This window comes from Megascapheus bottae, chromosome 2 (assembly GCF_031878675.1).
Source record: "Megascapheus bottae isolate mThoBot1 chromosome 2, mThoBot2.hap1, whole genome shotgun sequence".
In the NCBI taxonomy this organism is placed as follows: Eukaryota; Metazoa; Chordata; class Mammalia; order Rodentia; family Geomyidae; genus Megascapheus; species Megascapheus bottae.
In genome coordinates, this window is record NC_143510.1 from 53,815,357 (window position 1) to 53,841,605 (window position 26,249).

The window sequence follows — 26,249 nt, forward strand, 5'->3', positions numbered from 1 at the left end:
GGACTGCTGTTTTTATGTGATATACTGGGGAGACCAAGAGAGAAGTGGGGGTTCATTCTCCTACTTTCCTCTTTAGAGTGCCCCCTTATCCAATTCCAACCTAATTCCAGTCAGACAGTTCAACAATGTCCTCCACACACACACACACACACACACACACACACACACACACACACACACACACACAGAGGCTAGTCAATAGATAGACGGCAATGGTTTCCTCTTCCTCGCTGAAGTCAGGGGAAGAGACTGGTAAAGTCGGTGAGCAACAGCTGGACCAGCTGCCCAGGGTAGAGTGCATGGGCTGCCAGGTCGGATGTCTCTTGTTCTGGTCGAAACAAGGTTGGTCCAAACACAATTCCCAGATTGTGGGGGGTCATGCGGTTCTTATCTGAATGTGCTATCACCCTGGGGGCAAAGGCCACAGAAAGGAGAAATAAGAGAGCAGCTCTTCACTTCAAACCAATCTAATCCTAAAAGATTTGAGCAAGGAAAAGCTCATTCCGGATCCTTTCAATGTGGCAGCTAAAGAGCTTCAAGGGGAACAGAGATGGACCAGCAGAATCCTTCAGGATATAACTTGAAGCCACAACGTGGAATACAACAGCCTGCTTCTTTCTCAGCTGCAGGAAAAACACCCCCCAGAGTTGTTTCAGCTCACATCTTGGGAAGCTTTGATTTTTAGTGGCCATTCCATTGGAGAAGTCACTGCCAGGGCCAGTTCAACCTATCAAGCCACCACTACTTCTTCCATGGTAGATAAAAGCATCCCCCTCACACAGTACTGGTTCCATTTGATGCTGAGCTATCCAAAGGCTTTGACATACGTTTCCTGCTCACTAAATCCAGCTGCTACCCAACCTCCATACCATCTGAAGAGTTTCTACTGTAGGCCCCAGTCCAGTCTCCTCAGCATGAACAAAGATTTAGTCTTCCATACCTGCACAAATGCTCCAAGAGGTATCGCAGAGTATCATGGTTGGGCTTTGGCATTGTGTCTATTAATTCTTGTATTTGAGAAAGGCGCTGCTTTGATTCGGAGAGTGCTACAGAAAAAGCGGGATGAGAAGAGCATGAGACCAGGCCCACTAGTCTATCCTGTGCCCATGAGATCACTGATGTCCAAGACATTATCTAACACATTGTCTTGCAATGATGTGGATTGAAACCAGAGCCTTGTACATGCTAGCATACCTTTACCACTCTTTTTATTTTTATTTTGGAGATAGGGTTTCATTATATAGCTGAGGCTAGCTTCATCCGCTTCATACTCCCTATTGCTGGGATTACAGGCATGCCCCACCATGCCAAACCCACAAACTCAGTGTGTGTGTGTGTGTGAGTGTGTGTGTGTGTGAGTGTGTGTGTGCATGTGTCCTGTGGTTTGAACACAAAGCCTAGGCACTGCTACTTAGCTTTTTTCTTTTTTCTTTTGCCAATCCTAGAGCTTGAACTCAGGGTCTGGGCACTGTTCTTGAACTTTCTCAAGGCCAGTGCTCTACCACTTGAGCCACAGCACCATTTCTGGCTTTTTCTGTGTATGTGGTACCAAGGAATCAAATCCAGGGCTCCGTGCATATGAGGCAAGCATTCTACCACTCGACCACACTCCCGGCCCTGCCCCTTAGCTTTTGTGTGCTAAAAGCTGGTGCTCTACCAATTGAGCCACAGCTTCACATTTCTGGCTTTTTTGGTAGCTAATTGGAGATTACAATCTTAGGGACTTTTCTGCTGGGCTGGCTACAAACCATGATCCTTAGATCTCATCCTTATGAATAGCTAAGATTACAGGTGTGAGCCACCTGCACCTGGCCCATTATTTTGTTTTTGAGACATGATCTCACTGCTACCTTTACTCAGGCTAGCTTCACCAGCTCAGTCTTCCTGCCTTTCACTCATAAATAGCTTGGATTACACGCACGCACCATTATACTTTGACTCTTTCCCCTTCCCTCATCTTTTTGTCAGGGCTGGCGACTGAACCCAGGGTCTTGGCCTCAGCATGTAAGTATGTTCTTACAACTGAGCTATACCCTAGCCCTAGATTTTTTTTTTTCATGAAGCTCAACTACACCTTCAGAATTCTTTTTTTTTTTTTTTTTTTTTTTTGCCAGTCCTGGGCTTGAGCTCAGGGCCTGAGCACTGTCCTTGGACTTTCTCAAGGCTAGAGCTCTACCACTTGAGCCTCAGCACCACTTCTGCCTTTTTTTTCTATGTATGTGGTACCAAGGAATTGAACCCGGGTCTTCGTGCATGCTAGACAGGCACTCTACCACTAGGCCAAACTCCTGGCCCCAGAATTCTTTTTAACCCAACTCTCTAAACATTGTCAAAGCAGACAAACAGATACACAAAACTGAAGCTGGTACATGAATATTTTCTATCTGTTGGGTCAGGATGGAAGTGAACCTCTGTCTATTCCTTACCACTCACATTCCCTCACATCACAGCTGTTATCTCAAGCTCTCAAATCTTACCAAGGGCAGCACGGAAGTGGGGCACCAACAGTGGGGGCACCAGAGGTTGGGGCAGCTCCCGGAGAAAAAGCTTCAAGGCTCCAGTGACCACATGAATGTCATCCCATTCAGCATTGTCCAAGTCTAACCGACTTTCTGGAGGTAAGAGAAGTTCAGTGGGTTCAGGGCTCATGAAGGGCTGGAAAGACCCAGAGACTGGGGAGAGTCAGGAGTCCTGGAGAAATCCCAAGTAGACCAACCACAGGAATGCCTGTGGGTTCTGTCCACAGGGAGATAAAACAGCAAATACAGGGCTGGGAACAACCTTCTCAGGACGGAAACATGGAGAAAATCATACAGCACAAGAAGACGACTACGGAGAAATTTTAGGGGTCAGAGGGGCTGTCTGTATAATAACTACCTTGTCCTGGATGTTCTGGGAACATATACCTCCCATCAGAGGTGACTGCCCGCTCTGCAACATGTATGAGAAAAGACCAAGAATTAAGACAAGTAGTTCAAGGTAGAAACATTGTTCCAGCTCCCTCACTCAGGACCACTTCAATTATACAGGATGACACTCAGAGAGGCTGAGATTTGAGGATCACAGTTCTAAGCCATCCTAGGCAGAAAAGTTTATGAGACTCTTATTTCCACCTAACCAGCAAAAAGAAAAGTAGAAGTATAGCTCTCACCAACTGAGAGTGTGAGGCCCTGAGTTCAACCTACATCCAATAGTTCTGAGGCATGAAGCTTTTGGTACTACTGCTCACCCACAAGCCTTCTTACCTCTGTCCACCAGGAAACGAAGTTTCTGGACCACAGCCAAGTTTCCGCTTACCCGGTAAATTCCATCCACATCTAGACCTAAGCAATAAAGCAGGGGCAGATAAGGGCTCCTGTTCAGAAGCATGTAGAACAAGGGTGAGTGAGGGATCTGAGACAGAAGGAGACCATGGGAAGATGGGAATTCCAGGCCATGGTTTATTAGAAGTGGGGATATTCTGGAGATCTTAGGGAAAATGACCTCTTTTATCCACAGCAGCAATGCAGAGCCTCACGAAGTTGGGTACTGTGTTCCCTTCCCGCTGGCACAATGATTCCAACTGGCAACCAAATACCTGGTCTGGGGAGGCAAAAGAGATGTGGGAAGCCAAGGTCACTTCACTCATGAAGCTCTTCTCAGCACAGACCTTCACCTCCAAGTGAGACTGGCACTTCACCTATGGGGAAGGGGTTAGTGAGGAGGCATTTCCCCTGCCCCCAAATAATCAGTAGTAGGGAAAACAAGACCCTCGGAAGATTGTGATCTACCTGTAAGAAAGCTCTACTTTGAACCTCGTTTCTGTGCTCATCAGTAAAATGGGCTGATCCTTAGATCAGGCATGAACCAAGAGCTTGCCATGACATTAAAGAGCAGAGTATCAGCCAGCACCAACCATCTCACCTCGGAGCAGACCCCGCTCCTGAAGGCTTTGCAAGGGGGGTCTCTTGGCGATCAGCCGCTTTAGTTTGTTCCGCACGCGGTTCTGCTCTGTGCCTTCAGGACATCGGCCTGCAGAAGGAAGCCCAGAGAGTAAGTGAGCAAGAGCGCCAGCCTGTCAGAACACCCTCCACCCCCCTCCTGTGGGCCTCAGGCCCGGCCCTCTCTGCCCCTCCATACTGGAACTCCTGCGGCCGCCCAGCCTCAGCAGTGGCTTGGTCACCGGCTCTGATTCCTCTTCTTCATCCTCCCCAGCGCTCAACTCCGCCAGCTCCGCGGGGCCAGAGCCAGACAGACGCAGCTCCAAGGGATTCTCACGGTCCTACACGCGGATGGGAGGGAGTTGAGTGAGAAGCTGGAAGACAGGCGAGAAAGCTGCATCCCTGAGGGACCCAAGGAGAACCCTAAACGGCCTTGGGGATCGCACATCCCGAGCCCTGCCCACCAGGGCCAGAGGTCTCCGCGGAGCCCTCCCAGCTTCCTGTGGTTCCGTCCCACTCCCTGGGGCCCCCGCACCCCCAAGCCTCTCCCTGGCGCCACGCATCTAACCAGTCGCTCGATGACGGCTCGCAGCGCACGGAGCCAGGCTCGCAGCTCGCTCTCCTGGTCCGACTGCAGCAGGAACTCGTGGCCGGGGACCGTGCGGATCTAAGGGGGTGCGGGAGGGGCGGGAGGGGGTGGAGAGAAGGCTTGATTCAGCGGGGAGGAGCCTCAGAAGCGGGAGAGTTAGGAGGAAGGCGGGTGCGGAAGGAAGGTGTGGAAAGACACTCACGTGCAGGACGTTGCGGCGACTGGACAGGTGGCGGCCGGGCGCCACGGCTGCCCCGCGCAGGTCCACGCTACTTTCGGGCCGGCTACCCGCTGGTGCCTGGCAATTAGGGGAGAGACGGGTTCTCTCCTTGCATCCCCGTCATGGGTGAGTTGAGAGGCTTCCTCGTTCCTTTCCGTTCCTCTCCGTGACCATCACCATCACATCTCCAGCTCGGTGGGCCTGACCCGACCCCCCCACCGCGCGCACGTCCGCGATCACACTCACCCAGCCCGGGGAGGGCACAGTTGGTGGTAGCGGCGGCTCCCGGTAGAACATCAGGCTGTTACCGGCTAGCACCACCCACGATGGGCCCCAGTTCTTCCTGCAGGGGCCAGGAGGGAGTGGGGGGCGGAGCAGTAAAGGTTGTAACAAGGTCATTCAAGGATCACACACCGTGTGGGCTCCCCAGCACCTTCCTTTACCCTACCGAAGCCAGTAGCCCAGGTCCCTGGTGTATTTTGGGTCTGCCTCACCTGAGCTTGCGCCCACCTTGGGCAATCTTGGTCATGTTGAGCAGGCCAGACTTTTCTACTTCCTGGGAAGGGGCGGGAGTGGTGTTAGCAAGCCACGACCCTGGGTGGCCCACAGCCTCCCACAGGGCTCCCTGCTCAGAGGGGGATGGATAAGGAGAATATCCAGAAAGAGGAAGATGTCTGAAGAGCTGGGGCGAGGCAGGAAGGACCTTTACATTCAGCTGACAGGGAAGACTCACGTGGGGGTCATCCAGAAGCTTGGGGAGAGCTCGAGGGGTCTGTGAGGTCTGTGGTCCTGATGGATCCACGCTAGAGGTGTGTTTTCTGAGGCAGACCGAATCCTGAAAAGAGGAGAGATGGAAGAAACTGGTGGAGGGGCTCTCACTGGGAGGTTGGGGGTGGTCCTTGGATGTAAGAGGAAGAGGGGTGCTGATGTGGGTGAGTGGCAGAGGGAGTAGTGGGTAAGGAAGAACATTTTATATAAAAGAGACAGTCATATATTTCTTTCTTGCTTCTGTTTCCTGGAATATAAAGTTTTGGGCTTTTCCCTGTATGTGACCAGGAGGTGGGGGTTGGGGGGAGAGTCCTACCTGTGAGTCAAGCCATTCCTGGGTCCCTGAGCCTTTCACCTCAGGTTGCAAGACACCGTTGTCACTATTCAAACTGTGTGTCCCCTCCATGGAGCCAGGGTTCTGGGTTTAGGGGAGGGAGAAAAAAACTACATCCAGACCTCATCTCAACAGGAGCTCTCACCCGCCTCACAATTTGCCAATTCTTTCATCCTCTGCGAATCTCAGAGAGAAAGCACACTACCTTGGAGCTTAGTAGGGAAAAGGACACTGGCGAGATGGACAAGAAGGAGAGAAGGTCTCACCTCTTCTCTGAAGCGACGGAGGCGTGGGGGCTTCCAGGACTTGTAGCCAGTCAGCGAATTTATGTAAAAGCAACGTCCAGAGTTGAGGTCTAAGTGCTGTTCCCAGGCGTCCAGCCGCTGCAGCGGGGGCCTTGCAGGGTCTGGGGGGGGAGACCTGGAGCAGCGGCGAAGGTCCACTAGATTACAGTACACTGGGTTCTCTGACATGAGGGGCTGGGGTTCCACCTGCTGGGAAAGAAAAAACATGTATGTGATGATCCTGCCTGTGCCCCTCTCCTCCCCACCTTCTCCTCCCAGCCCTTGCAATTTCTCACCACCAGCTCTGGGACAGGGTGACCCGACCCACGTTCAGGGGGGAGAAACCCCCCAGAACCCCAGTTGCTTTGAAAAATTTTTGTTCTCGTAGTCTTTGCTTTTCTCCTCACTTCCTGTTGCCAACTTCCCTCCTCCTCCACCCCTGCCACACTACCACAGGAAAGGGGAACAGGCGTTTTTTTGTGTTTTGTTTTGTTTTTTGCAGGGGGGGGCAGTGAGGGGAGCACCCCACGCTCACATCTTGCAGTATAAAAGGCAACAGGACAGTGTAAAAAGACCCTTACTATGGGGAATATGGGGGAAAAGAGGCCATTTTCCATCCACTAGCAAGAAACCAGAGAGGAGAGGGGCTTGCAATAGAGTTTTTCTCTAAGAGGGACTTGTTGGGGTCCCAGTTGGCAAGCAGGGAGTGGAGGGGTGGGGGAATGGGGGATTCTGCCCTGGGCTAGGATTCTGGAGGAAGGGAGAAAAAGCACAGCTCTTGTTGATCTCTTTCAGTCCTTTGATTATGCCAAGTTCCCTGTCCACTCCCATTCTTTGTTACTTACTACTTTGCTACTTCATTCTCATCTCTTAGTTTGCTATGGGCCCTTTTTCCTCCTCTGTGTTCAGTGTCTGCCATCTACCCCTCCCCCACCACACACACCACATTGACTCTTCTTTGGAGTGCTTATCAGCACAAGTCACTGAGAGTTGTCTTATTATGTTTTACACACACACACACACACACACACACACACAACCACCACTTCTTTGTGGGCAAGGGTACTATCTGTTCTGTTTGCCACTGTGCCCAGAACAGAGCCCAGCTGTTATGTCTGTTGACTGCCTATCTTCAGAAGGAGAGCTGTGACTCACCAGGTTGACATCAGCTTCTGTCAGTAAGTGTCCCTGGGAGAGGGTTCTTCTACTTGGTCCTTTCTGAAGGGGCTGCTGGAGTCTAGGCCTCAAACTGGCAATACTGACACTTTTACAGATTTTGGTGGGTAGGGGGGGAGGATGCTCAGATGTAGCCCGGGGAACTGGAGCTGGGTGGAGCTCCTCCAGGGAGCCATGAAATAACTTTGGCCCTGAAAACAGAAATGGAAGTGGGAGGGGTAGGTGAGCAGAGGTATGATCTTGGCTTGAGCAAAAGGAGATAGTATTCAGGCCAAGTTCAAGCCCAGGACCAGCAAAAGAAAGAGAGAGAAAGTGGAGGGGGCATAGATGAGCAGATGCTAGGAGGAAGGGATGCCCTCAGGAATTACCTACAGCCAGGGAAATGGGAAGGAGATGGGGAAGGGCTGACAGCTTGCTCACCAGTGGTCCAGGGAGATTGACTAGGAGTAACAGTAGTTGGGCTCTGAGAAGGAACGGGTTCTTCTGTCATGTAGGCAGCTGGGACAAAGATAGGTCGGGAAGTAGTGGGGGCTCCTAGGCGTCTTGCCAACCACCAGTCCGAGTTGGTCTTTCGAAGCAGTAGGAACCTGTCACCTTCAGCCAGAGACACCTGCTGGCCATCTGCTCCAGTATACTTAAAGGCGTAGAGGGCACAGAGCTGAGATCCTTGAGGTGAGTTTCGGGGCCCAAGCCCTAGACTCCCCCAGGTACTTGGCCACCACCGTCCCGACAGCATCGTGGTCAGCACTGTCACCTGTGGGAAAAGTGGGTGTTGGAGATCTAGGAAGAAATAGGACTGACTGCCTTCAGGAAGAGAGTCACGGTTCCAAGAGCAGTGAGGGGTAGGGATGGGAAGGAGAAAACTGGAGCCCCTAGTGGGGGTTAGTGCCGCTTTGGGGGGCTGAAAAGTCCTGGTGAGGAAGTATACAAGTAAGGTGAGAGAGGATGTGGTCAGCAGGGCTGTAAGGCCAGCAAGACAGGAAATCAGAGAAGATGGCCTAGCTTGCTAATTTTTCTCCAAGTACCTGATGAAGCCCATTTGAAGATCTGGGGGTAGAAGAAGTTGGTCCTGGGTACTGGTGGGAATCGAGCTGGACACAGAAGGGGATGAGGAGAAAGAATTAGGTCGGTCCAAAACAAGACCATAGGAAAAGGTACAAGAAGTAATGACAAAAAGTTTGTGACTATTGAAGTTGCATAGGCTTATTTTCATTACTGATTGCCTCAAAACTAAAGTAGCATACTTCCTGTATGTAGAGAAAGACAGAAACAATAGGATCAAATGAGAGGAAGAAAGTGGCTGGGAGAAGTGAAGAGAGTTTCAGAGTTGAAACATCACTTTCCTCCCTATTTAGGACACATTCTGGGGAGCTAAGAACCTTGATATGCACTCATATACTGGAGGGAGTCACTGTCAGTCATGATGGTAAATATGGCCCCTGCCCTCTAATACAGTTCTAAGGCACCATGATGACTATTATCATGCTAGAGGAAGTATTAGTATCTGCTGCAACAACACACACAGAAGTGTTCAATTATGCATGCTAGAAACCCAAAGCCACCTTCATTTCTCTTGTTTCTTACTACCCACATTAGTCCAATGCATTAGTGAATACTGCAATTTCTCAAATTCACTTTTTTTGTTTTTTTTGCATTACTGGGGATTGAACCCAGGACTTTGAGAAAGACTAGCTCTACCACAAAGCTACATCTCCAGCTCTATTTCCTTACAAGTACAAGTACCACTTCTTTAGTACTGATCCTTTTTTTTTGTTGTTGTTGGTTATGAGGCTTGGACTCTGGTCCTGGGCACAGTTCCAGAGCTCTTCAGCTCAAGGCTACCACCCTACCCCTTGAGCCACAGTACCACTTTCAGTTTTCTAGCGGTTAATTGGAGATAGTCTCAAGGTCTTTAGTGTCCCTGCTGGTTTTGAACTTGATCCTCAGATCTCAGTCTCCTCAGTAGCTAGGATTACAGGCATGAGCCACTGTGCCTGGCCTGTATGGATGATATTTTTATATGTCTGTATGTCAGCCCTAGGGCTTGAACTTAGGGCCTGAGTGCTGTCTCTGAGCTGTTTTGCTCAAGGTTAGCGCTCTACAACTTGAGCCACAGAACCACTTCTAGGTTTTAGTGGTTAATAAGAGTCTCAAGGACTTTCTTGCCTGGGCTGACTTCAGATGGCGATTCTTACATCTCAGCTTCCTGAGAAGTTAGGATTACATGTGCGAGCCACGGGCATCTGACTTAAGTATGGATGATAAAACCTCCTAACTAGTCCTTTTATCATAATGATTTTTTTTCTTTTTCCTGAGACCAGTCTCACTAAATAGCCTGACTTTCCTCAGTCCTTCTGCTGCAGCCTCCCAAATGCTGTTGGGATTACAGGCCTGGGCCACCTTGATAGGCTCCTCCCTGTGATCTAAACTCAAATGTGCCCTGGCACTTTGCTGATTTAAATTTTCCAAAAGCATCTTAGCGCCCTAAAGGAAAGCCCAAATTTTACAATGTAATTTACAGAGTTTTTTTTCCCCTCCTAGCCGTTTTACAGCTTCCCAAACCACACTGCAACTTTACATTAATTCCTTTCATTCCTAAAGGGCACAGAAATCTCTGACCCTTTGCACGTGTTATTTCCTCTGTCTGAAATACTTTCCTTCTCCATTCTCTCCCTCACCTAGATCTCAGTTGAAAGGTCACTTGCATAAGAAGTCCTCTTAGCCCCAGAGAAAGATCTTAACTTGGGCTTTTGTGACACACTTTTCCTCCTTTTACATATCTACCATCACATTTGAAAGACTTTCTAACTTCCAGGAAGTCTGGAGTGCTCTAAAGTAGAAGCCAGTATCTGTTGGTCAATGATGAAATCTTCAATGCTGTGTGGTTCATAACACAGCAGAACCTCTCAGTGCTTCTTGGTTCCCTCCTCAGTGAACCCACTTTTAACTGTTTCTTGTGTGTGTGTGTGTGTGTGTGTGTGTGTGTGAGAGAGAGAGAGAGAGAGAGAGAGAGAGAGAGAGAGAGAGAGAGAGAGAGAGAGAGAGAGAGAGGGAGGGAGAGAGCGAGCGAGCCCAGTGATGGGGCCTAAATGCCTTACTTGAAGTCCTGAGGTCTTTTACTCAAGGTTAGTGCTCTACTATGTTGAGCCACAGCTCCACTTCCAGTTTTGGGGTGGTTAATTGGAGACAAGAGTCTCACATTCTTGGCAGGGCTAGCTCCAAACTGCAATCCTCAGATATCAGCCTCCTGAGTAGGAGCCCCCAGCACCCTCCGTAACTGTTTCTTATGGGTTAACAACTACCACTTTTTTTTTTTTTTTGGTCAATTGAGGAGCTTGAACTCAGGGCCTAGGTACTGTCCCTGAGCTTTTTCACTCAAGGCTAGTGCTAATGAGCTGTAGCTCCACTTCTGGTTTACTGTTGGCTAATTGGAAATAAGAGTCTCACAGACTTGCTCATGTTTCTCAGATCTCATCCTCCTAAGTAGCTAGGATTACAGGTGTGAGCCACTGGCATCCAGCTAACACACACACACACACACACACACACACACACACACACACTTTTTTGGGGGGGGGCGTTATGGAGCTTGAACTCCGGCCTGGGCATTGTCCCTGAGCTCTTCAGCTCAAGGCTATCATCCCCCCCTTGAACCACAGCCCCACTTTTTGTTTTCTAGTGATTAATTGAAGAGAAGAGTCTCTTAGCTTTGTATTGCCTGGACTGGCTTTGACCCATGATCCTCAGATCTCAGCCTCCTGAGTAGCTAGAATTACAGACCTGAAGAAAAAAATGTTTCCATTTATTTCCTGGAATTCATTTCCATAAATACTATATGATCAGATGCGAAAAGGCATTGCACCTTTGTGTTCTCCTAAGAAAATCCTCCTTTGATCTCACTGTGTATGAATGCCTAGAGCTCTATATAATTTATCATGTCCCAGTGTATTTTAGATCTCAACTGCCACTATTTTATTATAGCTCACAGAACTGTAATGTTGTAGGGCAGAAATTTGAATAGAGTGATTCATCCTTCCCATGAGGCACACACCAATTAAGGTTAACTTAGTAGGTAGGATGGTCTAGAAGGCCTCATACATGTGTTCAACACTAATGGGGATGCTAGAAATGCTGGGATCATCTGGAGCCCTCTGCTAAAATGTTTTCTCTGAGGATAAACTTCTAACATGGTAACTTAGTTACCAAGGTTAAGCCCAAGAGGACAAGTTTTTCTTTTGTTCCCCTGTAAATATTACAGTGTTTTTCTTGAGAATTAAATGAATTAATACATGTAAAGTGCTTAGAACAACTCCCTGCCTTTTTTTTTTGGTGGATCATAGGGCTTGAAGTAGGGACTGGGCACACTGTTCCTGGGCTCTTTTGTTCAAGGCTAGCGCTCTACCACTTGAAGCCACAACTTCTCTTTTGGTTTTTGAGTGGCTAATTGGGGATAAGAGTCTCACAGAAGCTTTTCTGCCTGGGCTGGCTTTGAACTGTGATCCTCAGATCTCAGCCTCCTGATACCTAAGATTACAGGTATGAAGCATGGGAGCACCTGGCTCCTACTTAAGTATTATTATTATTATTATTATTAAGTATTTTTATTATTGCAGTGCTGGAGCTGGAACCCGGGGCCTTAGGAATTCTACACAAATGCACAATCACTGATCCACTTTTCTAGCCCACAAATTCTTTTTTTTTTTTTTAATTTTTTCCGGTCCTGGGACTTGAACTCTGGGCCTGGGCACTGTCCCTGAGCTCTTCAAGTCAAGACTACCGCCTATCCCTTGGCCTGAGTGTTGTCCCTAAGCTCTTCAGCTCCAGGCTACTGCCTTACCCCCTATTTCTGGTTTTGTGGTGATTTAATTGGAGATAAGAGTCTCCCAGACTTCGTAGTGTCAGGGCTGGCTTTGAACTGGATCCTCAGATTTCAGCCTTTTGAGACGCTAGGATTACAGGGGTGAGCCATTGTGCAGGCTTCCTTCCTCCCCCCCCCCAAATCAATTACTCTTAAAGGGATGCAGAGACGAATAAAAGGGTCCCCCATTTTTCCTTTTTAACTAGGAATATGTGCTTCCTTAAACAATTCACGCTTATTATGAAACTTAGATTTCTTCCCCTCAATTTGACCTTTTCCTTATAGATACCCTCTTCCTCCTTTGATAGGATTGCCTAGCTATAGTAAAGCTGTAGGCTGGTGTTAAATAACTATTTTAATTAACCACATTCCTTTTTAACTGGTCGAACATACTAATTTCTACTTGGTCACTGAAATGAGTAGCCCTGAATTCTGATCTCTTAAAAAACTCTGATCCCGCCTAGCAATCCTAGCTACTCAGGAGGCTGAGAAATGATGATCAAGGTTCAAAGCCGGCCCTGGCGACTCTTATCTCCAATTTACTCTCTAGAAAACCGGAAGTGGGGCTTGGCTTAAGGGATGGGAGGTAGCCTAGAGCTGAAGAACTCAGGGACAGCGCCCAGGCCAGAGTTCAAGCCCCATGACCCGCAAAAAAAAACCCCCTCTGATGCCCAAGAACTGGAATCAAGATTCTGGTTACTGCGAATAGCCTCAGCTAACCCCGGCAACTTCGGTACAAGAGGCCGATTCAGAATCCCGAATCCAGCACTTAGAGCAGAGAAAAAGAAGCGCAGCACGCGGTCTAGAAGAGACCATGAAAGACCACGCCCCAAGGCAGTGCGTCCCTCCCCCGCCCCCGTGACGGAAACGTGCCGCGCTAGCACCTCATTCTCAGCCTTCTCGCCTCTATGGTAGGAGTTTCCGGCTGCCTCGCATTGCATGACGGGACATGTAGTTTCCCCTAGCCGCCGAGCGTGGGCATCGGCGCACTACGGAACTCCATTTCCCTGGGTGCCTCGCGTTGACTGTTCAACCCAGAGGCGGGAGGCCGGTTCCGGTTGCATCAGCGTGGGATTCACGGCGAAATGAGACTGTTCGTGAGCGAGGGCGCCCCTGGGAGCCTGCCGGTGCTGGCAGCGGCCGGAAGGGTCCGGGGCCGAGCAGAGTTGCTCATCAGCACCGTAGGCCCAGAAGGTACACAAGCTGGTGCTAGTGGACGGGAGATGAGGGAGACAGAAACACGCCCCGCGTTCTCGCCGCAGTTGTCTTGGCCAAACCCCATCGTTGGCCTCTATAACCCCATGGATCCTTTTTACTCGTTATTTCTGGCCTCTCCATCCCCTCTTTCCTCCCTGCCCCTTTACCAGATGCTTTCTCTACTTACCCTTGCTGTCATCTTCCCTCATTTCTAGCCTCCTCTCTTCGTCTTCCAGGATCCAGCCTCAATCTAATAACCCGCCTTTCTCCCTTCCAACGTTCCGCCACAGCTATAGGGCAACCTCCTTCACTCCAGCCACTCTTTTGTCATTCTAGGACATCTCCCCCCCCCCCCCTTAAAACCCTGAGACTGCACACACACACTCTTTCCAGTTTACCTCTTTTCATTTCCAGTCAAGTTTGGGTGCTCTGAAAAGGTTCTTGTTGGTCCAACAAGTTCTCTTAATGTTGTTCTCTCGCTGACTTCAGATTATCCACAAGATATCCTGGTTACTTTCAGTTGTTCCAGTTCCCGATTGCAGCATTATCCCCAAAACTACCATTTCTTCTCTCCGAAATTTCCATCTGTTGTTTCCAGCTGGTAGTCGCAGCTGAACACCTGCTAGCCTCTCCAGTATATTGTAGACCCACCCCCTTTCAGTGATCCTATCCGGGAACCTCTGGGTTAAGACCGCCCATCATTCTTCATTTTTCTCTGGAACAATGTGGAGTTGGCCCAAGTTGACAATTTTTTTTCTTCCTTTCCTTGTTTTTCACCCTCCCCTCTTCTTTTATCAGAGTGTGTTGTCCCGTTCCTGACCAGGCCTAAGGTCCCTGTCTTACAGCTGGATAGTGGCAACTATCTCTTCTCCACTAATGCAATCTGCCGGTCAGTATTGGTCCTTGGTGTGGGGAGGTTAGCAGGATCAGAACAGGCTTCATTGTCCTTTGCAATCTTCACCTTATTTACAACCAGGATTTCCCTGAGGGAAGAGAAATGGCATAGACAAATGAACATCTCTAGTTTTAATTTCTATTTTCTCCCTGGGCAGATATTTCTTTCTGTTATCTGGCTGCGAGCAAGATGATCTCACTAATCAGTGGCTGGAATGGGAGGCAACAGAGCTGCAGGTAGGATTAAAGCATCAGGAATTGCAGGCAGGCTCTTCCTCTGCTTGGCCATCCTGACCTGTGTCCCCTGCATTTTAGCCAGCTTTGTCTGCTGCCCTGTACTGTTTAGTGGTCCAAGGCAAGAGAGGGGAAGATATTCTTGGTCCACTTCGGAAAGCCCTAACTCACATTGACCAAAGCTTGAGTCATGGAAATGGCCCATTCTTGGCTGGGGTAAGTTGATCTTGAAATGGGTTTTAGGGAAGGCTTATGATATAATGAGTGAGAGGTGTGGCATAGGAAGCTCACACCTATAATCCTAGCTACTCAGGAAGTTGAGATCTGAGAATCGAGTTCAAAACCAGCCCAGGCAGACAAGTCTGAGAGACTGTGGGCTTGGAGTATGGTGGCCTTGTGGCAGAATGCTTGGCCTAGTATGCACAAAGCCCTGGGTTTGATTCCTTAGTACACAGAAAAATCTGAAAGTGGTACTGTGGCTCAAGTGGTAGAGCACTAGCCTTGAGAAAGCTCAAGGACAGTGCCCAGTCCCTGAGTTAAAGACCCAGAACTGGCAAAAAAAAAAAAAAAATCTGAGAGACTTATTATTTCCAATTAACCAGCAAAAAAGCAGAAGTGGAGGTATGGCTTAAATGGTAGAATGCAGCCTTGTGTAAAAGTAACAAGCAAGAGCACAAGGCCCTGAGTTCAAGCAGTTTGGTAAATAGTAGACACAATCATGGGTCTTGAGTCTTGAGCTCTATGACTGGGCGTTGTCCCTGAGCTCTTCAGCTCAAGGCTATGGCCCTACCCCTGGAGCCACAAGCCCACTTCCTGTTTTCTAGTGATTCACATTCTTTAGTGCTGGGGCTGGCTTTTAACCAGATCCTCAGATCTCCTTCTGAGTAGCTAGGATTACAGGCTTGAGTCCTTCTTTATACCTTTCTTTCTTTTTTTTTCTTCAATCAGGAGACAGAATCTCTAGCTGATATTGTTTTGTGGGGAGCACTATACCCATTGCTGCAAGACCCAACCTACCTTCCTGGTGAGAACTAAGTATTTCACTTTATAACCAGTTTCTACACCTGCAGCTCAGTATAGTAGTTATGGAGCAGTCAGTAGAATATAAAGCAGTAGTATAGAGCAGTTACTTCTTCAAGGTGTAGCTTGATAGGACAACCTTGAAAGAGGCTGTGTAAACTGGAGAAAGCAACTAGAGAAACCTCCAGAGGGGCTGAGGAGGGCTACTTCTGTCCTCTTTTGTTTTTTTTTTTTTTTTGGTCAGTTGAGGAACTTGAACTCTGGGCCTGGGCACTATCCCTCAACTCTTCAGCTCAAGGTTACCACCCTACCCCTTGAGCCACAGCGCCACTTTCAGTTTTCTGGTGATTAATTGGAGATAAGAGTCTCATAGTCTTTAGTGCCCCAGCTGGCTTTGAAGCGGATCCTTAGATCTCAGCCTCCTCCTGAGTAGCTAGGATCACAGGCATGAGCGAGCCACCATGCCTGGCTTACTTCTGTCTTCTCAAAGTAGGTTCTTAAGGCTTGTTTACTCTCATTTTTTCCCCCATGCTTACAGAGGAGCTAGGTGCCTTGTGCAGCTGGTTCCAGACACTGAGTACCCAGGAGCCATGTCAGCGAGCTGTAGAGACTGTGCTGAAACAGCAAGGTGTCCTGGCTCTTCGACCCTACCTCCAAAAGCAGCCCCAGACCCGCCCACCTGAGGGGAAGGTGGTCAGCAATGAGCCGGAGGTTTGGAATAGGGAAGGGTGGCCTTAATGGAGCCTTGAGCTTAAAGTAAAGGGGCTAGGAGGCAGCTTGGTCACTAGGAGCATGGTCACTAACTTTTTAGTTGTTGAACAAGGAGTGAATGTCTTTATTCTGTAGGCCCTCCTTACCTGATAAGGGATTCCACCCACTTTTCATAGGAGGAAGAGCTAGCTACCCTATCTGAGGAAGATATTGTTATGGCTGTGACTGCGTGGGAGAGGGGCCTGGGAAGCTTGCCCTTGCTCCGGCCCCAACAGAAACCAGTGTAAGTAGGCTTCAGGGAGTGAGCCTTGGTTTCATAAGTGGAAACGAAGTAGGCTGTGTACACAATGAAACTTGGACTCCAGTGGAATGGACAGATAGTTACAGAGCTGTCACACAAATATGTATGAGTTCTTTTTTGTTGTTGTACAGGGTTCTGGGGCTTACCCTCCAGGCCTCACACTCTGGTTTAGCTTTTTCACTTAAGGCTACCACTTAAGTCACACCTCTACTTCTGACTTTTTACTGGTTAATTGGAGATGAGAGTCTCAGTTTTAACTCCTCAGGCTGGTATTGAGTCTTGATCCTCAGATCTTAGCCTCCTTGTAGCTAGGATTATAGGCATGAGCCACCATGCTGGCTTACCTCTTAAGTTTTTATGCTTGTTTCTTCTCCCTGCCTTGCCTGCATCCTGTAGTCCTTTCTTTATAGTGTATGAGACAGTCAGGTGCCTTGTCATTTAAGAATTTCCATTATCATATTCTTTTGTAATGTCTCATTTATTACATGCCTTTTTTTTTTTTTTTCTGGTCAGTTGTGGGGCTTGAACTGGGCCTGGACAAGCTCTATTTCTGAGCACTTTTGCTCAAGGCTAGCATTACCACTATGAGCCATAGCTCCACTTCAATTTTTGAGTAATTGGAGATAAGAGTCTCATGGAGACTTTTCTGTCTGGGCTGGCTTCAGACAATGATCCTTGGATCTCAGCCTCCTGAATAACTAGGATGACCAAGCACCTGGCTTAGGATTGCATTTCTTTCTTTCTTTTTCTTTTTGTGGTTCATAGGTCTTGAACTCAAACTTGGCCGGGGTGCTGTCCCTGAGCTGTTCAGCTCTAAGCTACTGCCCTTTTCCTGGGCCTGGCATTGTCCCTTGAGCTCTTCAGCTCAAGGGTACTGCCCTACCCTTGAGCCAAGCCCCACTTACCATTTTCTAGAGGTTAATTGGAGATAAGGGTCTTGGGTCCTTTTGCGCCACAGGCTGGCTTTGAACCTTGATCCTCAGATTTCAGCCTCCTGAGTAGCTAGAATTATAGGTGTGAGCCACCTGTCCGGCAGGACTGCATTTCTAAACTCAGATTTCAGAGACAATTATGATATTCAGTTATGGTGAGAAAGGCAGTGAATGCATGAAAACTAGGTCTGCATTGAAATTCACTAAAAAGTGTTTCATGAAGTAGGGACATAACTGGGACATACAGCAGCAGCTAGGAAGAAAGGGTGAAGTAATACGAGGTACTCAGGAGCCAGTGATTGTAGGATGAGAGTGGATGAAAGTGGTTGGAAAGGTGACAGGTGCTTCATTGAGATCTCTGCAAAGGAGGCGAGAGATGTAGAATCTGTGCAGCTAAGCACGAAAAGGGACACTAAGCTGAGTGACTCTAGTTAGCAGACTAAATAGCATGATTGGGAGTGATCCTGTGGCTGTGAAGGCAAAAGCTGGTACCTGCTAGTTTAAGTTAGGCCATGAGCAAATGATAGGCATGGGTTAGGGCGAGAAGAGTCAAAGGGTACAGAGGGCTTGGTAGGACTTGTATATAGAGTGAAAAGCTGTAGGGATCCAGATAGCGGCTAGAAAGTGCTAGAAACAGCATCTAGAAGGAAAAGGTCAGCACTTTTTAGGAGTAATGAGAGTGATGCTGGTTGGACATTGCCTGCCTAGGAACTTTGAGCCTGAGAATGAGGGACTGTCATAGCAAAAGGGAAAGTAACGAGTGCTGGACTGAGCAGTATCCATAATAGTACACAAGGCTTGGGTGCTGTCGGCATGGCCCACATGGGAATCTGTTGAAGGGTATTTGAGAGTGCACATGAGGAAACAGCAAAACATGTCTGTGTCTGGGTGTTCTATGAACTTTAGGTCCTTTGCCAGTCTCTTGTGAATGCCTCTCTTCCTTTCTTTACTAGGTTGCCTGTGTCTGGGGAAAGGAATGTGCTGATCACCAGTGCCCTCCCTTATGTCAACAATGTCCCCCATCTTGGAAATATCATTGGTTGTGTGCTCAGTGCCGATGTCTTTGCCAGGTGGAGCCAGTTCAAGGAGTGCCTTTCTGAGGGAGGAGTGGGCTCCAGGGGAATGCTGTGCCTCAAGGATGGTGCTGAGGACTGGGGTCAGCAGCTGAGTTAAAGCCCCCTCCTCCATGCCCACCATATTCCTTTCCAGATACTCTCGCCTCCGCCAGTGGAATACTCTGTATTTGTGTGGGACAGATGAGTATGGCACAGCAACAGAGACCAAGGCTATGGAGGAGGGTCTAACACCACAGGAAATCTGTGACAAGTATCATAGCATCCATGCTGACATCTACCGCTGGTTTAATATCTCGTTTGATATTTTTGGTCGCACCACCACTCCACAGCAGACCAAGTAAGTTTCCTCTAGGAAACAAATAGAGGTTGAGGGCTACAGGCAGGAAGAATATCTTGGGGATGGAAGGAATCAGGGTAGAGAAGAATATCTACTGAACTGAGGGTCTGAACATTGCCCTAAAATGTATCCCTGGCCTTTTTGAGGCAATCTGATGGGTGCAGAAGCTTGATCAGGAACTGTAAGCCTTTGTATATCATTTTTATAATAACAATTTTAAAAAGGGAGAAAAATTCTGACCGGGGCCTGAAGGAACTCCAAAGGGAAAAAAGCAGTACTTAACTTTCCATCTAGTGCCTACTTTCCTCTGTGGTTGCCTCAGAATCTTAAGATTGTCCCTCCTTATTTGTGTGCATTTATAGCACATAGGCTGGCTTTTTTCTTTGTTCCTTACAAAAGCTGCTTAGGAGAGAGGCTGCAGATGCTTTGAGTGCTGTGTCAGGGAGCAGACAGGCATGAGGACAAAGTGAGATTAGTCTGGACTTATCAGACGCCAATTCTGGAGTGCCAAGGGAAGAAACTAGAAGGGAGGTTGGGGAGCTGTGGAAGTTGTCTGACTCATCCAGTATAACTAATGGGATTAGATTGTCTTTGACTGAAGAGTTGGGTCACTTGTTGAAGAAGCAAAAGAGAGGGTTGCACACTTTTTGACTTTCTCTTCCTATTCCTTGTTCACCTGCCAGAATCACCCAGGATATCTTCCAGCGGTTGCAGGCCCGAGGTTTTGTGCTACAAGATACCGTAGAGCAGCTTCGGTGTGAGCACTGTGCCCGTTTCCTGGCTGACCGCTTTGTGGAAGGAGTGTGTCCCTTCTGTGGCTATGAAGAGGCCCGGGGTGACCAGTGTGATAAGTGTGGCAAACTTATCAATGCCGTTGAGCTCAAGGTGAGGGAGGAAACTCTCATAGAGCCTGAAAGGAAATTGTTTTTATTTTTAAGGGATCCCTGTTTGTGTACCATTCAGAGTGTTTTTTTTTGTTTTTTTTTTGTTTTTTTTTTGCCAGTCCTGGGCTTAAGCTCAGGGCCTGAGCACTGTCCTTGGATTTTTCTCAGGACTAGAACTCTACCACTTGAGCCTCAGCACCACTTCTGGCTTTTTCTAAGTATGTGATACCAAGGAATTGAACCCAGGTCTTCGTGCATGCTAGGCAAGCACTCTGCCACTAGGCCAAACTCCCGGCCCCGACCATTCAGAGTTTTTGTATTTAGCATAGAAGACTTCTAGTGGTCCTTTCTGCCTCATTTTAGCAGCTTAGTATTCACTTTTTTATTTGAAGAACACTTAATGATCATTAACTCTATTTAGCACTGTGCTGGGATAGGGGTTGGGGGGGTTGAGTTTCTGCCCTCCTGGCCTGTGCCCCTGCTTTAGGCTACCTGCATAAGGATTCTACAGTCATTTAGAGTTGCAGAGGCTGGAGATGAGAAAGGGAACAGACACTTACCTAAATTGGGGAGGAGTCCAACTAAACAAGAAAATAATTCTGAATAAACTGCCAGGCAGATAGGTACAGAATGAGCTTTACGTTAAGTGAATAAGTTGTGAAGTTCTCTTAGAAGAGAAGAGGTAATATTTGAAGTGAGAGTTTACCCAGAGGATGAGATGGGGCAAGAAAAGCAATAGAAGGATGAAGCAATGTAAAAGCCGCTTTAAAGGCAGCAAAGGGCTGAGAAGGCAGAATTTAAAAGGGTAGTTTGACTGGGCATCTGTGGTTCATGCCTACAATACTAGCTACTCAGTCTGAGAACCAGGGGGTTATGGTTTGTGGCCAGCCTGGGCGGAAAATCTGAGACTCCATCTTGAAAATAACCAGCAAAAATCAGGGCTGGAGAAGTGGTGCTGTGGCTCAAGTGGTGCCTTGAGCTGAAGAGCACAGGGACATGCCCAGGCTCAAGCCCCATGACCTGAAAAAAAAAAAAAAAAAACCCAGCAGGGCTGGAGGCTGTTCTCTATCAGCCCAAAGGTTGAGAGTAGGCACTTTACTGCTACTAAGCTGGCTCCTAGCTCCTCTCACTGAGTGCTGATGACTCTCTTATTGGGAGACTCAGGGCCCCTCCAAATGACTGGGACATTAAAAGATGTATGGTCTGCATGCCAGCTTATTCTCTTCCATCATGTGTGCACTTGTCCTTGGTCTGTCCCTTTCTCTTGATACTTAGATGGACACAGCAGACAAAGTTTCTGATCCTAATAGACCTTCACATTTAAATTTCTACCACTTGAAGGATTGACCCCCATCCTGTTTTCCCAGGTGCATACAGATACCAAGCAAGCCACCGAAGTATGGACTGCCTGACCCCAACAGGGCAATCTAAGCCTAGCTATGAACATTCCATCATGGCCCCACCCAAAAAGCCCTTCCTATCCCTTGACCTAGTGACTTTTTCATTAACCTTTACCTCCTTGTTTAAACCTTCTAGAAACCCAACTCCTGTTTCCAGCTCAGACACACAGTTTCCCAGCCTGAGTGAAAGCTGTGTCCTTTACTTCTCTATCTCAATAAAGTCTTCCCCTGTATTTAAAAAAAAAAAGGGTCAAAGATATGGCTAGTGGTCAAATTCCAGCTAAGCAAATGCAAGGCCCTGAATTCAAATCTGAATACTACAAAAGAACAAGGAAAGAAAAGCCAATATAGTATAGCATAGTGCATGAGAAGCAGGGTAAAATGAAATATAGTCAGAAAGGTAGGGATCAGATGATACTAAGATATTGAAGAAGTTTTAAGTGTTTTGGGGGACAGGGGTAGTCATGGGGCTTGAACTCTGGGCCTGGGTGTTGTCCCTGAGCTCTTTAGCTCCAGGCTACTGCCCTACCTCTTGAGCTTCCAGTTTTCTGGTAATTGGGGGTGAATCTCACAGACTATAGTACCCGGGCTGGCTTTGACTTTGAACCTTTGAACTGAGATCCTCAGATCTCAGCCTCCTGAGTAGCTAGGATTATAGGTATGAGCCACTGCGCTTGGCTGAGAAGTTTAAGTTTAATGCTAGTTGAGTGTCAAGCTGCTCTGTGGGAAAAGCATAGGGCAGAAGAGAGAAGTAGGTAAAAAGGTTTAGAGGCTAGAATTCAGAAAAGGGATGTTGCTGTCTTAGGCTCAGTAAGTGCCAGTAGAAATGAGGAAAGTGGATTTGAGTTGTATATAGTGGTAGATAGACTGAAATCTGAAGTATTTAAGAAAATGGCAGCAGGATTTAACCCTAGCTACCCAGGAAGCTGAGATCTGAGGATCACAGTCAACCAGCCCAGGCAGGAAAGTTCTTGAGACTCTTTTCTATAATTCGCCACCAAAAAACAATAAGTAGAACTGTGGCTCAAGTGGGAGAGTATTAGCCTTGAGCAAAAATGCTCCAGTTCATGCCCTGAGTTCAAGACCCAGTACTGACACACACACACACACACACACACACACACACACACACACACACACACACACAGGAAACAGTGATTTATAAATAGTTTGGGCTGAGAGTGCATAGAGCACTTGCTTAGCATGACCAAGGTCTTAGATTTTATCTCTGGAACAAAAGAAACCCCCCCCCTTTTTTTTTTTCTTTTTTTCATTTTTTGTTGGTCATGGGGCTTGTATTCTGGTCCTGGGCCCTGTCCCTAAACTCTTTAGCTCAAGGCTGCAGCCATATCCCTTGAGCCACAGTGCCACGTCCAGGGGTTAATTGGAGATGAGTCTCACATTATTTAGTGCCTGGGCTGGCTTTGAACAATCCTCAGATCTCAGCTTCTTGAGTACTTAGGATTAAAGGTGTGAGCCACCATGCCTAGCTCCCATTTTTTTTCCCCTTTTCTTTTGGTAATAGTCTGGAGACTTGAACCCAGGGCCTGGACACTGTCCCTGAATTTTTGTGCTCAAGGCTAGTGCTCTGCCGCTTTAAGCCATAGCGCCATTTCCCAAGTTTTTATTTTTTATGTCCATCATGGGGCATGAACTCTGGGCCTGGACACTGTCCCTGAGCTTTTCAGCTCAAGGCTACCCCCTACACCTTGAGCCACAGCCCCACTTCCCATTTTCTACTGGTTAATTGGAGATGAGTCTCACATTCTTTAGTGCCTGTACTGGCTTTGAACTGTGATCCTCAGATCTCAGCTTCCTGACTAGCTAGGGTTACAGATGTGAACCTGGCATCAAAGAAAACATTTTTTATTTCGGCTTGAGCAGCTTTGGCAGATGGTAGTACAGTTTATGACAAGGATGAGATTAGGTTTTCTTGCTGAAGGCAATGGTATTGTTTGCTAATCTTGAGAGGCATATGTTCATCTAAGCAAGCAGTTGAATATAAGCATTTAGAGATAGTAGAGAAGTAGGAAAGAATTACAATTTCTTACGTCCAAACTCTATATCAAAACTCTCTTGGAAGCTTTCTCACTTGATTAGCTCTACTTGTTTATTCCTTTAGCCATCACCTTTTAGTGTATAGTAGTTAATTTGTACGAAAGGAATAAATAATTTACTTATTTATTTATTGCTGGTCCTGGGGTTGATCTCTGGGCCTGAGCACTGTCCTTGGGCTTTTTTTTGGATGGGCCATGGGGCTTGAACTCAGCCTGGATGCTGTCCTTGAGCTGTAGCTCAAGGCTAACACCCTACCCATGGGCCTGGGTGTTGTCCTCAGTTCTTCAGCTCAAAGCTACCACCATACCCTTGAGCCAAGCCCCACTTCCCATTTTCTAGAGGTTAATTGGTGGGTCAGGTGCTTTTGTGCTTGGACTGGCTTTGAACCTTGATCCTCAGATCTCAGCCTTCTGAGTGGCTAAGATTACAGGTGTGAGCCACCGTGCCCAGCTTCCCTGGGCCTTTTTCAATTTATTTTTTTTTGCCAGTCCTGGGCTTTAGTTCAGGGCCTGGACTTTCTCAAGGCTAGAGCTCTACCAGTTGAGCCTCAGTACCACTTCTGGCTTTTCTATGGATGTGGTACCAAGGAATCAAACCCGAGTGTTTGTGCATACTAGGTAAGCAGTCTTACCACTTGGCCAAACTCCCGGCCCCTTCCCTGGGCTTTTGTACTCAAGGTTAGTGCTCTACCACTTGAGCAATAGCTCCACTTCTGGCTGTTTGTTTGTTTGTTTGTTTATTTATGCCAGTCCTGGGGCTTGAACCCAGGGTCTGGGCATGGTCCTTGAATGCTTTTTACTCAAAGCTAGTACTCTGCCACTTGAGCCACAGTACCACTTCTAGCTTTTTCTGAATATTCGGTACCAGGAAATTGAACCCAGGGCTTCGTGCATGTTAGGTGAGTACTCTACCACTAAGCTACACTCTGGCCTTATTTTTATTTTTTATTTTTGTAGTCTAGTGGAGATAAGAAAGTCACAGATTTTCCTGCAGTGGCTGGCTTCAAACCTCAGAGCTCAGCCTCTGGAGTAGCTAGAATTATAGATGTGAGCCAAGGTACCACCTTAGAATTATTGTTAGTCACCCTGCTTAGAGTTATTTGTAGCTGGTGCAGTGGCTCATGCCTGTAAACCTAGCTACTTGATCTGAGGATCAAGGTTCAAAGCCAACCCAGCACAAAAGGACCTGAGACTCCTCATCTCCAATTAATCTCTAGAAAACAGGAAGTGGGGCTTGGCTCAAAGGTAGAGCTATAGCCTTGAGCTGAAGAGCTCAGGGACAGTGCCCAGACCGAATTCAAGCCCATGACCCACCCTCTCCCCCCCAATTACTATTATTGTTATTTAACATATATTAAAATCTGCATTTGTTTCTTCTGCAAACCATCTGCCCTTACTTGGATTGGAACTCGAGGAGATGGGTGGTGTATCTTCTGTGCTGCTCCCTCCCCTCACATAGCTAAATTTAGCCCAGTACTGAGTACCTAGCCTGTGATCACAGAATGGGTTTTCCTACTCTAGAGTGACAGAGAAGTAAAACTGAGGAACAAATGTTACACTGTGCAATAAAGTACATTGTTCTTGAGTCTCCAAGTTCAAAGGCTAATTCATTGAGGAGTAGGCTGGGCATAAGCATGAAACTGACTAGAGTGCACATTAAGGTGTTCACTCTTGGTTTCCCTCAGCTTGCTGCACCAATCCCCACTGTCATCAGTCTTGATCTTGCTCATTCTACCCCGGGTCACTCCTTCTCTGGAATTTCCCTTCACAGAAACCTCAGTGTAAAGTCTGCCGGTCATGCCCTGTGGTGAGGGCCTCCAAGCACCTGTTCTTGGACCTGCCTAAGGTAAATTGATCTTTCCCTCAACCTGGTCCTCAGAAGCCCTCTTCAGTCCCTTCTGCCTCTGCCACATACACTTTCAAGTATTTTGCTTTGTTTTTGGTCAGTTATGTTACTATCCCTGACCTTTGTCTCTGAAGGCTAGTGCTGTACCACTTTGAGCCACAGTACAACTTCCAGTTTTCTAGTAGTTAGAGATAATGATTTCACCAACTTTCCTACCCAGGCTGGATTTGAACCTGGATCCTCATATCATAGCCTCCTCAGTAGCTAGGATTACAAGTGTGAGCCACTGGTGCCCAACTCAAGTTCTTTTTTTTTATCCCCCCAGTCCTGGGGCAGGAACTCAGGGCCTGAGCACTGTCCTTGGGTTTGAGCCACAGCACCACTTTCTGGTTTTTTCTATGTATGTGGTACTGAGGAATCAAACCCAGGTCTTCTTGCATGGTAGGCAAGCACTTTAACCACAAGGCCAAACTCCTGGCCTTCTCAAGTATTTTTAATTTTCACAAAACTTACATGTTTGAGCATAGTAGCATATGTCTTTAAACCCAGTACCTGGAAGGCAGAAGGCTAGGTTACTCCTGGAGGTGAGGGCAAGAAATATAGACATTCCTTTTATATTTTTTTTTTCCAGTCCTGGGCTTGAGCTCAGGGCCTGAGCACTGTCCTTGGACTTTCTCAAGGCTAGAGCTCTACCACTTGAGCCTCAGCACCACTTCTGGCTTTTTTCTATGTATGTGGTACTGAGGAATTGAACCCGGGTCTTCATGCATGCTAGGCAAGCACTTTAACCACTAGGCCAAACTCCCGGCCTGACATTCCTTTTTTTTTTTGGTTGGCCGTGGGACTTGAACTCTAGGCCTGGGCATTGTTGTCCCTGAGCTCTTCAGCTCAAGTCTGCCATCCTATCCCTTGAGGCTAGCATGGACATTCTTCTGTATTGATTTGTACCAATTCAGATACATGTTCAATAGTGGTATGACAATAGCATAGGTCTATCTTTAACTTTCTATACTGATTTTTTTTTTACATTCCTATCAGCAGAAGATTTCCCCCTATTCTTGCCAGCATTTGTTTTCTTTTTTTTTTTTTTATGGTTTTTCACAATTTTATTTTATTTTATTTTTTTTTTTTTGCCAGTCCTGGGCTTGAGCTCAGGGCCTGAGCACTGTCCTTGGACTTTCTCAAGGCTAGAGCTCTACCACTTGAGCCTC

General features: G+C 47.5%; 2 protein-coding genes and 1 long non-coding RNA gene across 9 annotated transcripts in view; 2 read left to right on the forward strand and 1 right to left on the reverse strand.

Annotated features, from left to right (window-relative positions):
- Nucleotides 1-2: 2 nt before the first annotated feature.
- On the reverse strand, nt 3-13,975 carry Arhgap9 (Rho GTPase activating protein 9). Of its 6 annotated transcripts, none has more exons than XM_090327647.1 (18): nt 13,745-13,975; nt 7,712-8,045; nt 7,271-7,482; nt 6,098-6,322; nt 5,814-5,915; nt 5,463-5,564; nt 5,224-5,285; nt 4,976-5,072; nt 4,712-4,807; nt 4,489-4,587; nt 4,120-4,261; nt 3,904-4,011; nt 3,484-3,582; nt 3,246-3,323; nt 2,878-2,931; nt 2,478-2,612; nt 941-1,046; nt 3-408 (listed from the first exon to the last, which is right to left on the reverse strand). In XM_090327647.1, exons 2-18 carry the CDS (start codon nt 8,025-8,027, stop codon nt 237-239), a joined length of 2,205 nt encoding a protein of 734 aa, XP_090183773.1. In that variant the 5' UTR covers nt 8,028-8,045; nt 13,745-13,975; the 3' UTR covers nt 3-236. The 6 variants fall into 6 exon arrangements, with proteins under 6 accessions (XP_090183773.1, XP_090183765.1, XP_090183774.1 ...); XM_090327639.1 differs by having other exon boundaries at nt 6,098-6,325; XM_090327648.1 differs by lacking the exon at nt 13,745-13,975 and adding an exon at nt 8,317-8,378.
- Nucleotides 7,232-13,144, forward strand: LOC150067101 (uncharacterized). Its single transcript, XR_016534297.1, has 3 exons — nt 7,232-7,293; nt 8,647-8,717; nt 13,065-13,144. It is a non-coding gene; the product is annotated as an uncharacterized LOC150067101 (long non-coding RNA).
- The window catches only part of Mars1 (methionyl-tRNA synthetase 1), a 23,483-nt gene continuing 10,435 nt past the window's right edge, over nt 13,202-26,249 (forward strand). For both annotated transcript variants that reach the window (XM_090327627.1, XM_090327635.1), the window contains exons 1-11: nt 13,202-13,343; nt 14,145-14,235; nt 14,399-14,477; nt 14,556-14,690; nt 15,423-15,498; nt 16,033-16,205; nt 16,382-16,488; nt 18,392-18,508; nt 18,648-18,851; nt 19,535-19,736; nt 24,964-25,038. In XM_090327627.1, coding sequence (XP_090183753.1) covers nt 13,235-13,343; nt 14,145-14,235; nt 14,399-14,477; nt 14,556-14,690; nt 15,423-15,498; nt 16,033-16,205; nt 16,382-16,488; nt 18,392-18,508; nt 18,648-18,851; nt 19,535-19,736; nt 24,964-25,038 — 1,368 coding nt within the window. In that variant the 5' untranslated portion in view covers nt 13,202-13,234. The remainder of the gene's footprint in view (nt 13,344-14,144; nt 14,236-14,398; nt 14,478-14,555; nt 14,691-15,422; nt 15,499-16,032; nt 16,206-16,381; nt 16,489-18,391; nt 18,509-18,647; nt 18,852-19,534; nt 19,737-24,963; nt 25,039-26,249) is intronic.